Source organism: Ceratotherium simum, chromosome 17 (assembly GCF_057802395.1).
Source record: "Ceratotherium simum simum isolate JZ-2026a chromosome 17, ASM5780239v1, whole genome shotgun sequence".
NCBI classification, from domain to species: Eukaryota; Metazoa; Chordata; class Mammalia; order Perissodactyla; family Rhinocerotidae; genus Ceratotherium; species Ceratotherium simum.
Window position 1 is genome coordinate 57,008,453 of NC_141916.1, and position 12,826 is coordinate 57,021,278.

Genomic DNA, 12,826 nt, shown 5'->3' on the forward strand with positions numbered 1-12,826 from the left:
TTGACAGAGACTCCAGAGCAAGTATTCCTCAAGAAAAAATGGGGCTGACTTTTTTTTTTTTCTTTCCCAGAAGCTACAAAAACTGCAACAGGCAGTGCAAGACTACATCACGTGATCTCGAGTGCTGGGCTAGCAGCTCAGTATCCACAACCACCCCCTGGTGCCCTCAGGCCACCCCCCGGGCCCCAGCTGGCACATTACAGTGTGCATGCCCCAGAGGTTCCTGAACACATCCAGGGCAAGGGAGGAGGGGAAGGTATGTTTACTCTTGAACCATGAGGAAGTCCCTAAAAGAGCTGGGCCTAGGGTAGGAGCTCAACAAATATTTAAGTGTGCGTGAGAACGAAGAATGCGCCTGAAGGTTCTCCTCAAAACACTCTTCAGTACGGCTATGGTGAGAATTCCAAAAGCAGCATAATAATGCAGCTCCAGGGCAAAATATGTCCTATTTATATATGCGTTTGATCAACGTTCACTGTTGAGTTGTTTCTGCGCTCTGCCATGAGAACACATCTGTCCTAGATTCTGAGCCATGGAGGCCAACCATCTTGGCAGTCGGGCTCCGTTGCCAGAGGCACGAGCAGAAAGCAGAAGGGGGCACACTGACAGGTTCGGAGACCAGATCCCGCTGCGAGGTAGCACCAAGAGCTGTCCTGTCCTTTGATCTACATCACCTCACTCGATCCCCACGACAAGTCTAGGGGATTGGTCATGTTATCTCCGAGGCTCAAAGACGTTAGGGTGCTCGCAGTCACCCAGGTAGGATTGGAGCCCAGGCCAGGCAGACTTCAAAGCACGATCATCTGACCTAGGCCACTCCACCTCTCCTTGCTCATCAGATGTTAGAAATGACGCCAGACTAGCTGGAGGCAGAGGGCACAGAGCCTCAAATAACTGTCCCATTTCTGCCTTCTCCTGAACCTGGCTCTAAACTTTGATGTTTCATTTCCAGAAGGGTGTGAACACGCACACAAATGCACACATTCTGGAGCACAGTTCAGCTGAGGTACCATCAGCAGCACTAACAACGATCAGATGGCAATTGTTCGAATCAATGGAGCAATGATGTGTTGAACTGTGGAGTCTTAGCCTCTCAGGGCAGGAGGCATCTACTCATCTGTCCAGTCTGTGAACCCTCCACAGTCACCTTGCGAAGGAGGGCTTCGCCCCTGTGGGGGCAGGAACCCGGACCTGCCGCGTCCGTTGGACCATTTGAAGTCTGTACCTTGTGCTTTGGGTTGGACTGTGTGCATGTCACCTGTGTGAAGCATTCTTTGCTCCTTTGCTGTGTTTAGTTCTGGTTGAGGAGACATGGCAGTTGCCAATGTTATGAAAACATGTTTGGTATAATCTCATTGAGGACCAGACTTACGTCACTGAGAAATGTTACCCTTTAAATGAAATAGAACAAAACAGGCCTTTTTGCACCAGATCGAATATTGCAGATTTTGCAGGGTTTTTTTTTCTAAGAGAACAACAAGTTTTCATCTGATAAGGAATTATGAATACAGACTTGGATATGAGTGCCCTGCCACACACATGCACACACACATGCACAGTCTCCATCTCTCCCCATATTTTACTTAACGTGAAAGAGAATCAATACTATTTTGCTGAGTCTGAGTGGTATAAAAGCAGGATTCAGAATGATTGGCCTGGCTAAACACCTGCATTCCTGAGCCCCGTGGTGGACTTTTGGGATAACTGAACCTTGACGGGCTTCCGGCCACCTGGCCTGTGTTCTCTGCAAAAATGCAGCTTCTGCTGCTTCAATTCATTTTTTCTTCACATTGCTTCATTCTCTCATCCCTTTATCTTACACCAGCCACACTGCTTACTCTCCCTCTGTACACCTCCCATCCTTGGGGCTAGAGGAAAACATTTAGAGAGAAAAATCCAGAAAGGGTCACAGGTAAAGTCCTCCATAGGCACAGCAGCTGTGTTCATGAGACTGGCTGCTCATCTCAGGCCCGCTGAAGTGCCTCTCTCCCCAAATGTGCGATAAAAGCCCAACAAAGGATCAAAAGGTGACTTACAGTGGATTTTGAAGTCCTTGTACTGTCTGTCTTCAATTGCTACCACGTACAAAGCTGCCCGGTCTGGAAACATAAGCCCTCCAGGTTTCTGTTGATGAATTGTGGGGAAATGGGTCTTGTAATCTATTCACCTGACAAAGACATCACATTTTGAACTACACATAGAGTCACCAGACAAGCACCCCCTTGCCAGCATTTCTCACTCAGCAGACTGTCACCAGGGTTAGGGCTAGGATAGTGATGCTCAATTTTAATTTTGGAGCAGGGAAAATTAGAGGGACCTAGGTGGAGTCAATGGAACAAATGAAGGGTGGACAAGGTTAGTCCAATGATGAACAGGGAAAGATGTTATGACCCTTCAGCCAGGAGAAACTAAGGTCAGACGCATGCTCTGCTCTGGCAGCCATGCAAGTCCTAAGTACTCGTTGACCACAATAGACTTTTGTCTTAACAACAAAGAATGGGTGTCAAGTATAGCCAAAGAGGCCCAGGGTAGACCTACAGGAGAACATGGTGGTAGTTACACATGTTGGACCTGGGGACAATCATTCTGATCCCTGAAGCAGATCTGGTTTAAGGAGAGGGGCCTGGAAGAGGTGACCTTCTAGCCCAAGTCCTCTCTGAAGTCTTCATATTCTTCCTAGGCTGTAGGCCAAGGGTAGAGCAGCAAGCCAGCCAGCAGACCAATGAGGGGACAGCATGCAGAACACTTACCAGCCACTTGTCCCTGGCAAAGATCACCGTGTTGAGCATTGACTCATAGAACAGGCAGTAGCCCATCCACTCGCTGATGATGATGTCTACCTTCTCCACAGGCAACTCCACCTCTTCCACTTTACCCTTAAATATGGTGATGACTGGAAAATAAGAACCCCAAGGCCACACTTTGCAAGGACCCTAGCCAGGAACCATGAGCACCCACATCAGAGCCAGATCTACAAGTTTTAGCTCTGTTCTGATTCCGCTTTTAGGATGTGACATACCTCACCCTTCACCAAGCTAGTTACACTAAGAGAACTGAAAACTACTTGCAAGTTTTCCTCCTAAAATGTACGATGTGCCTGGCCCTGTGCTAAGCCCATGAGATGCACCGTATCATATAATCCTCCCAACAACTCTATGAAGTAAACACATTATTATTCTTCTCCTCTAGAACTAAGGAAACTGAGGCTTGCAGAGGTTAAATGGTAGCTGTGGAAAGAGAGACCAGGTCTGATACACTATGGCTCTAACACTCTTCTCACGGTCCCCACCCCATTTTAGGCTGCCATGAGGATTCAAATCCAAAGAAAGGCAGGGATGCCTCCTCGATTCCTCTTGCATCTGTTCACAGCCAGGATTCATCCCCTAGTGGGTGCATGAGGAAGGCAATCTAGTGTTTTGACAAGAGCGTGGGTTCCGCAGTCAGAGAAACTTGGGTTTAAGTGCTGGATCTTCTCCTTATTAGCTGTATGACTTTCCACAAGTTACTTGACCTAACCGAACTTCAATTCAGAGAACAACCAGGGAAATAATATCTACTTAGCAGGTGGTTGTACTGATGAAATGAAATAAGACATGTGGAGTGCCAGGCCCATAGCCAGGGTTCAACAGAAGGCAGACAACATCTGACATTGTCCCCCTTGTTGACCAGCTAATGGAGAGGTGCAGGGGATAGGCCAGAAAGCCCCTGCTCTAAGTGACCTCTGCTCACGAGTCACTTTCAAGACCTTTGCATCCCTCTGTGGCACGAAAAACTTCTTAGTGAGGTTTTTGATCATCTGACATAAACGTACACATTATTTTGGAGTCTCTTTTTGCATTTGTTACTGTAAAGATCATAGCAAAAGCTATCTTAGATGCTGCTGTGAAACTGACAGGGTGATGTATTGGTTGGCTGGTTCCATCTGAACATTTCCTCTGAAAGGTTACACGTGTTCATGCTCTGAAACTCTCTTTCTGCACCATCTTCTGAAAAATCATACAATGCCTGAGGTTGCTGGGAAAATTGAACAATGGCCTGTACTCAGTAGTAAAAAAACAAAAACAAAAACACACATCTGTCCTGAATGAATTTCACGAAAATTAACTTGTATTGGAGGCTCCTAGGTGACAAAACGCACACAGGTCACTGGCCTTATTTCATATCTTCACAGTGGATGATGCAGGTGATGGGGTGCCCATTAGCAGCCTCTAATGATGGTTGGCTCTCTGATATCTGGCATTCAATCAAAGCTTAATCAGATAAGCCCGCCTCCATAAGGAGTCAGATACTTTGCAGACGTACATTGGCCCTGATCACTCTAGTGAGGCCCAGGCTTGCATGGCCTCCCTGGTTACTGCTCACGAGCCTTACCCATAGGAAGTAAGAGCAGGAAGGGCTGGTCTTCTCCAAGAGGTTTGGAAGGGGTGGGAGAACTAGGTGGCAAAGCTCTACTTCTCTGGGCACTCTGAGACCCGAGGGCAGGAGCTGAAGCAAGAGCAGGGTCCAGGACGAACCGAGAGAATTCACAAGGGGACAAAGTAAGGAATTTTTGAAAATGCAAATAGAGTGCCTAATTTATTTCTTATTCTGAGAAAGAACTGACAAATATATGCCTGATCCACCTGCCTAATCATTTGCATGCCAAATTTGGTTTGTCTTACTTTTGTAAACATTTTTAAAGTGTCTTAATGGCCTCCCTTTCTTTTCTCCTTGCACATTTCTTGAAGGCTCTTCCCTAATGTCTGCATGTGTCTATGGGCCATGGATTGGTTCCTCCTCCTGCATTAGATCATAACCTCCATGAGGCCGTCTTCTCCTGCCTCTGGTGCCCCCCGACCTCCACCCTGGGTGCCCAGTACAAAGCTCACTCATGATGATTCCATGGACAAGACTCCAGTAGGACTGTGGGAAGCAGAAGTGGACCAGAACTTACAGCTAGTCTGACAGACAGATATGGATGGACTGTTCCTCAGGTGCCCCCCAGAGGGAGTGAATGCTGTCCCTGTTCTCTGCACTAGCCCTCTTATCCATTAGTTGCAATATCCTGATCAATACGGGTACCACAGATGATAGGTAGGCAGGTAGATAAATTCATACCTACAAACATACATACAGTGGGTCACAGAACAGCAAAAATCACACTGTTTTTGCTTACAAAAAGGCAAAAGGAATCAATTAACCCTATAAACACTCAACAGTCGGGACCTCTGTTCACTTCACGTCACCCTTCTGCATCCAACGTTTCTCGGAGTAGATGTGGCCCCCATTTGGCTTGGTGAGTAGATGGGCCCTTTGTGAAAGGGAAAAGGCACCCCTCCCTTCAGTCCAGTTGTGGACTGGACTTCAGATCCATCCATCCCCTCGCCCAGGGGCTTCTGTGCAGTGCCCAACCTTCACAACCTTGTGCGGGGTTGAGGGGGGTGGTCCTGGAGGCAGACCACCTGTTTTCGTTCCAGCTGATAATTAACCTTGATCAAATAGTTCCTCCTCTTTAGGACTTCAGTTTCCTCATGGCGGGGTGGGGAGCGGGGGAGGAGACTGAACCTGAAAATCCCTAAAATCCTTTGCAGCGCCAAAATGCTTTGATTCTTCATATATGGATTGAGCATGTGCATGGCATTCTGCGAAGCTTACTGCTGGAGATAGCTGAAATCAATGAAGAAGCAGTGCCTGCAATGTCCAGCTTGACTCTAATCTGCACCAATTCCTCGAGCTTGATTTTTTTAAAAGAGGCCACATTGTTTCTCTGGGCCCAAATACAACTGCCCAGCTGAATCATCAAGGATATTCTTCCTGTTTTCTATAGTCACCACTAGCAACCACTTAAACTCCCAGATTTAAATGCCCAATCTGAAAAATGCTACCTCTTGTGATGGGGTTTATGGCAGCTAACTGGGGGCCGTTGGCCGGTGTACGGCATTGGGTTGGCTCAAAGAACTGCATGGGCACACCAGCTACAGGCGTCTCTTCTCCATGTCAAGCCCTCTTAGCCACTGATATCAAGGTTCTGAGCAGCTATGGGCTGCAAACCCCACTCCAATCTGGACCCCACATCACTAAAACTGTGCCAACTCAAGGTCGCATTGAGGTCACTCTCTGGAGCTGTATTTTGTTCCAGATGGATGATGGAAAATTTGTTCAGCCAACTGTGACAGGACCCTGGCTCATAAATTTCAGAATGATTAATCATAACTAAGCGCACAACAGGGAGCAATAAACTCTAAATTGGGAGATTTTCCCCTGTAACTTCTGGTTTGCAAATTAGACATCCAGATTTTTTTTTTTTTCGGGTTTAGTGAGATTTTTTTCTTCTTGAGTAGTAATTATAGACATCTAGTCATTCTGATTCATGGTCATTTGTTTGACTTTTTTAATTTAGCAGATCAGGCCAGCCTGATCTCACGTGGGCCTCCAGCAGGTCCATCCGAGTCAGCTGACCCCACAGAGTCTGCAGTTAGTGGTCTTCCCATTTTAGACTCCTCACCGTTCCCCAGAGCAGATCCCGTCCCACAGAAGAGAGGGCATGAGGGTCCTGAGTGCGAGGACAGGGAGCACATCATGAGGCAGTGGAGCCTCCTGCTGCCACCCCCATCGCATAGCCACTCACCACTCCTCCGCCCTTTCGCCACGTAGCTCACACACTTATTTTGGTGACACCCACACTGGCTGCCACACACCTTCTGAGGGCCTGACTCACCTCCAGCCTATGACCTCCTCTTCTCAGTTGTCTATTTCAGCTTCCTGTTCTAGGATCTAGCAGAGCACTTGATTCGTCACAAACGTGCAAAAATTGTTACTGAATGACTAGATGGACGAATAAGCAATTTTGAAAAGAGGGTATTGAGTTCAAAGACAAAAGATCTTTAAACTAGTCCTAATTATGATAGTAAAAAATCACTAGCGTTTGAACAGCAGCTTGCAGAGTGATTTTTACATGTTATCTCACTAATCCTCACAGGAGCCTGTGTGATTGGTTTTATTATTCCGCTTGCCTAACAAGAGAACTGGAGTTTAGAGAACTCAAAAGGCGGAGCCAACCCTAGGCCTGTTGTGTCACCTGGGCCAAGTCACCAGCCTCCTTGAGATGCCGTTCCTTCCTCTGCAAATGGATAGCGTATTGACTGACCTGCCTCGTGGGAGTGTTGTCAACACCAAGCCCCCGCTTGGGATGATGGGGGAGAAGAAAGCAGGGGAGGTGAAGAACCACCCATCCTTCCCCTGAAGCCTGGTCAGGCAGGTTAGCAGGGCGAGGAGAGGCAGAATGATCGTGAGCAGCCAGGGTGTGGGGACAGAGCCCACCAGTCTCCCTGATGTCAGCCCCGCGTCAGCTTCCCACCCTCCTCTTCTCCTGGGTCCAGGGCATGGATAACCTCGCTGACAAGGTCAGACCCAGCCGCGTTCTTGGGCCAGTGGTGATGAGAGAAAGAGAACGCCAACATCTTTACCCTCAATGTCTGGTGGGAGCTGGAATATATCCTGCAGCAAACAGAACCCATAATTGGAGTGGCATAGATGGGCCCTGGGTGCGATGTAGCCTCAATATAGCAGAAACTTCAATATGGTACCCTCTTTCTTCCCAAATCCCCTATCCACCCAAGAACACAGGGCTTGAGCTTCTGCCTGGTCCCCAGTACGTAATCTGCCTGGCTCTGTGCCCTAGCCTGCTCTGGTCCCTTGGGGGCCAAGAGCCTAGTCTGCTTAGCTGGAGCTCTGAAGTCCTGCTAGCTTTGGCCAGAGCCCTTCCCTGGCCGAACCTCTGCTTGGCATATCTACTGCCCTAGGCACTGGCTGGACGAACACTCAGGTAAACACAACCATACCAGGCTCGTCCCCACCCCAAGGTATGGCCCACCACTTAGAAGCCCCAGCATGGTACAGCCTGGGCAGACACCAACACACTGGCCACAGGCAGACGATGGTGTGCGCTTGGCCAGCAGGGCAGGGATTAAGCAGGCAGTGGAGCTGGACAGAGTGGTTGAAATCACTGGGAATGTAGAAGGCAGCAAAGCTTCCTCTAGGCTCAGGGGTTCAGACAATCTTTACAGGCTTCGCCCTCACTCACTGATCATAGCTCACACGGGATGGCAGACAGTGTCTCTCGTTCAGGGAACTTGTATGGGCAGTCCTTCTATTAAACACTCCTCCCTCCACTCTTAGCATGCCAGCCTCTTCTCGTCTTTCAGGTCTCTCTTCAGAAAATTCTCCTCTCTTCCAGTGCTGTGCTGTTCAGTGCTTAACAACCGGCTCTGGGAGACAAAAAAAGCCCAGATTCGTAGCGTTTGCTGATGCCTGTGGTGTAAATACTTCCGCCAGGGCCACCATTTCAGTTCACACTCATGTCACGTGCGGCAGGGTTGGGAGGAGAAGTGCAGAATCAGCTCTCACAAGGTGGGGTGAGCAGGCCACTGCCACCACCAGTCGAAAGTGGAGCCCCAGTTTTCTCAAGTACTCCTTCATGTCTCTTTCTGAGAGCTTTCACGATTTGTAATTCTCCTGTGATGTTTTCTTCACTTGCCTTCATGTCTGTCCTCTCCACGAGACTGTAAGCTTCATGCGAGCAAGGATCCGGTCTGTCCCGTCCGTGCTGACTCTTGAAGCCGGCACGGGGCCTGCAGTGTGGCCCGGGAATGCCTGAGGGAGTGAGTGCGTGAAACGCAGGCCTGAAATCATTAGTGGGCCGCTCCACGAGCAGTTAGGAAAGGGAGAGCAATTACCAGCAGTCGTGGTACAGGTTCATTAAAAACAATTGCATCTGATTAATCCCATTTCTTCTTTTGACAGGGTCATTATTCAAGTTAATAAATGAAATAATAATAACAATCACTAGCATTTATTGGCTGCTTACCGCCCATGGACTGCTGTGTTTTACACAGTGGTGTGCTGGTGGCTACTTAACAACCAGCTCTCCAGAGGAAAGAAGCCCTGACACGTAGCATTGGCTGATTTCTGTGGTGTAAACATTCCCACCGTGGCGCATTTCAAGCCACTAAAGTGACTTCATCCATTCCACAAATTTACTGAAAATTTAACGATCGGCTCTCCAGAGGCTGCAGGAGCCTGCTCTAGCACACCACGGTTTTACAGACAGTAACTACATGATCCTCACAATGACCCTAAGAGGTATGTACCACTATTGTTCCCATGTCACAGATGAGGAAACTAAGGCACAGAAAGTATAGTATCCAAGATCCCAAGCTAATCTGGCAGAACTGAGCGTGAACCAGGAAGTCTGGGTCCAGAGCCGACGCTCTGAAGCACCGTGCTTGCAGGGCACCATGTGGGGACTTCAACAGGGACTTTGACAAGACCTTGCCTCCACGGCATCCTCAGGGAGAAGATGACACATTATTGTGTGGATTCACAGGTGGCTACCTGGCTGCATCCAAAGGCACTGATCAAGAGCTGAATGCAGACCAGCCTACAAGAGCACCCACACTCACCTCAGGGCACCCATTAAATACATGGGTAACACCAAGCAGAGAATGAAGACCAGGAGAGTGATGCTCTAGGGAGTCTCAGTCGTTTGTAAGGAAGGACCAAATCTAACCACATGAAGTTTAACATGAATAAAAAGCATGACTCTCAGTTTGGATTCAGAACCCCCACCGACCAGATATGGGTTAGGAGCTCCAGCCTGGCAGTAATGTGGACAGACAACAGACACAGACATGGACAGACAACAGACTGCGGCTGATTGCAGCTCCGCACAGTGAGACGTGGCATCTTCCACAGCTGCTCATGGAAACAGGCGCTGCACTGCTAGATGGGCAGCATCTGGGCCCTCTAGTCGCCTGGCTGCGCTTATTTCTCAGTGTGACTCTCCGAGGGTGAGAGACGCTGAAGCATGGCCAGAGAAGACGGTGACTCAAACCAAAGCAAAGGGGGGAGGAACTGCGAGGAGTAGCCTGGGGATGAGGGAGAAGGGCTACCACGGGAAGAGGGAGTCTCCTCTCTTCGTACAGCCCCAAAGGAAAGAAGGAGAGCATTGGTAAGGCTGCAGGAGGCAGACCCCACCTCTGTGGAAGGAAGTGCTCTCTAGCAATCACAGCTCCCAGGTGGCTGGTGGTGGTGTTCCCATCAGGGGAATTATCCCAGGACTGGATGACCACAGAGCTCGGAGGAATGCTGCAGGAGCGGAGAATTCAAGCATCGTCTACAAAAGGCTTGGAGTGTGTGGCCAAGAATGAGCGAGGTGAGCACCTTGTTGAGCGCCTCCCGCATGTGAGGCCCCGGGTTAGGCACTTATGAACACTATCTTTAAACCCCCAATCACCCCGCGAGCTGTGCGTCCACATATCTCGTCTGCGGGCAGCGGGCAGTGGCTCAGCAGGCGAAGTGATCTGACAGAGCCCTCCCTACCGTCACACTGCAGAGGGCCTTCTTCCATCGCCACTCTGCTGTGTCATGCTATGCCCAGGCTCCTTCCATCCGAGACGTTTATGCTTGAGGACGTGTACAGGTAGACAAGAGAAAGGACAGACACACTCTTTTCCTTTAGTTTCCTGAGAAGTAAATAGGTTATAATTATTTTGTTTCTAGAACTATAAAAATTGTATCGATCCCTGAGCTCCTCTGTCAGCTTTCAAGAACGAATCTACCTTTTCAAACATCTCGGCAGCCCACTAGTTTCCTGGGCTGGGAAAGAGAGGAAGTGAGAGTGGTCAGTGCCCAAGTCAGAGAGGAGCCTCTGAGCACGTGTGTGGGCCGTGCTGTGGAAGGAGCCATGTGAAGGCCGCATGTCCACTGCAGGGGGCTTTGTGGACATGTGTGTCTCCACGTGAACACATCCATCCCGAGGAGCAGTGTGGGCTGGAGGGGGAGAGAGCAATTGAGGCTGGGAAGCAGGTATTTTACATCCTGTGTTGTTATTTATGTCACTACACCTACACTCCTGAAACCCACACAATTGGCTGCTGCCGCATTTCAGAGGCATCTCCATGGAAGCATTAGTTCAGTCAAGCTGTCCTCTTTCTAGTACACGTGCCAAGGCTGAGTGAGCTGGTGCGGCAGACAGGGCCCTGGGCGGCCTCACCGGCTCCACCCACCTGTTCCTGCCCCCAGGGAAGAGAAATGAAGATAGCTTTGCCTTCTAAAGGCCCCAGGGCCTGGAATTCCCTCGTCCTCGGCACAGTGTGTGTGACGGGTAGGAAGAGGGACGAGGCGTGGGGGTGCCTATTCACTTGGGGACAATGGTTTGTCCCACTTGGGCCTTTGCCTCAGCAGCACAGAACCAAGTGTGAGCCATCAAAATACAGAGCATGGAACGATTCCATCCTAAAGCCAAGCAAACTCGATGTGCATGCTGCCCAGGGAAGGGTCCAACCGTCCAGCAGGGTGCTGAGCCTGAGCGGGGTGAGGGCAGCCAGGCACCGCCCATCAGAGCCCGAGCGGGTAAGCAGGGCATCCCTGTGGAGGGCAGCCGGTGTGGGAGAGTGAAGTCCAAGGGGGCGAGGAGGCCTCTGCACAGGAGGCCACCTGGTCAGCCAGCTGCAGCCTGAGCAGGGAGGGCAGGGGCCTGTGTGGGAGGCTGCCCAGCACAGGGTGTTGGAGCCCAGCACGGGCAGACAGATCCGTCTGAGCGGGGCAGACAGATCCGTCTGAGCGGGGCAGAGGGGGTGACATGGGGAGAGTGCTTACATACGAGGGATTGATCCAGTAAGTAAACAAACTCAGAGTAATGGGAGCCAGGTTTTTAACTGTCAGAGAAAGGAGTCACAAACGCGGAAAAGGAGGGAAAACTAGAGTCACCCTGAGGTGCTGGGTGAGAAGTGGAGGTGTCACGGGAACTCACACTTGACAATATGCACAGACAGGTGCAGAAATGCATGTTACATGAATGTGTATGTACACACACACACACATTCTCTAGCTCTTTCCACTGAAACAACACCGACACCCTAAAATCAATGAGCACACTTAGCCCCGGATCCTAGTTCCTAAACGCCATTGTCCACTAAATGGATTCAAGATTCCTTAGAGAAATGGCTGATTCTAGAACCGAGACATGGAAAGTACAAGATGAGCCTAGAACATGTGTGCCAACATAAGAAAGCTCACAAAAAGTGAAGGAGGCATGTCAAAAGGACACAGAAGCCAGCTTGAAGGTGCGCCCAGGGACCAAATTAGAGGCAATTTGCACGTCAAAGTCAGTACTGATAATAATAGATATAACCTATTGAGTAAAATAGGAAATTAATGATGAGGAATGAAATATTTACAGGGTTTCAAACTATCCCTCCCAGGAAATCTTACTAATTCTGAGGGGAAGAGCGATTTATTGGGGAGAAGCTGGCAGACATCGCGTTAACTAGTGGCCACAGCAAACGCCATCAGTAACAGGACGGATCAGAGCCGCGAGCCCCCTGAGAGTGCGCAGTGAGAGGAAGACAGCCTCACGGTGCTGTTCCTGCCAGGGAAGCGTAACCTGAATCCAGTCAAGTGGAAGCATGCAACCCACACTGAGAGCCATCCTACAGAACGCTGGCCTGTCATCTTCAAGCGTCAAGGCCAGGAAAGTTGAGGAAAGTCTGACTGCTCCAGCTTGAAGGAAATCAGAGACGTGACAACTAAATGCAATGTGTGGTTCGGAGCCGAATCCTTTTGCCACGAAGGATGCTATTGCGACCATTGGCAAAACGTGACTAGGATCTGAGCACTAGATGACGGTAACATATTAACGTTAACCTGATTTTGATGGTTGCATTGTGGCTATGCAGGAAAATGTCCTTGTTTCTAGGAAATGCACACTAATGTATTCAGGGATGATGGGGCAGCATGTCAACAACTTACTGTCAAATGGCTCAGGAAAAAAACACAGCTGTATTTG

General features: G+C 49.5%; 1 protein-coding gene across 1 annotated transcript in view; it reads right to left on the reverse strand.

Annotated features, from left to right (window-relative positions):
* Positions 1-12,826, reverse strand: part of PRMT8 (protein arginine methyltransferase 8) — a 91,740-nt gene that overhangs the window by 23,302 nt on the left and 55,612 nt on the right. The window contains exons 5-6 of the mRNA XM_004438756.3: positions 2,751-2,893; positions 2,037-2,124 (exon numbers count right to left, since the gene is read on the reverse strand). Of these exons, the coding sequence (XP_004438813.1) occupies positions 2,037-2,124; positions 2,751-2,893 (231 nt within the window). The remainder of the gene's footprint in view (positions 1-2,036; positions 2,125-2,750; positions 2,894-12,826) is intronic.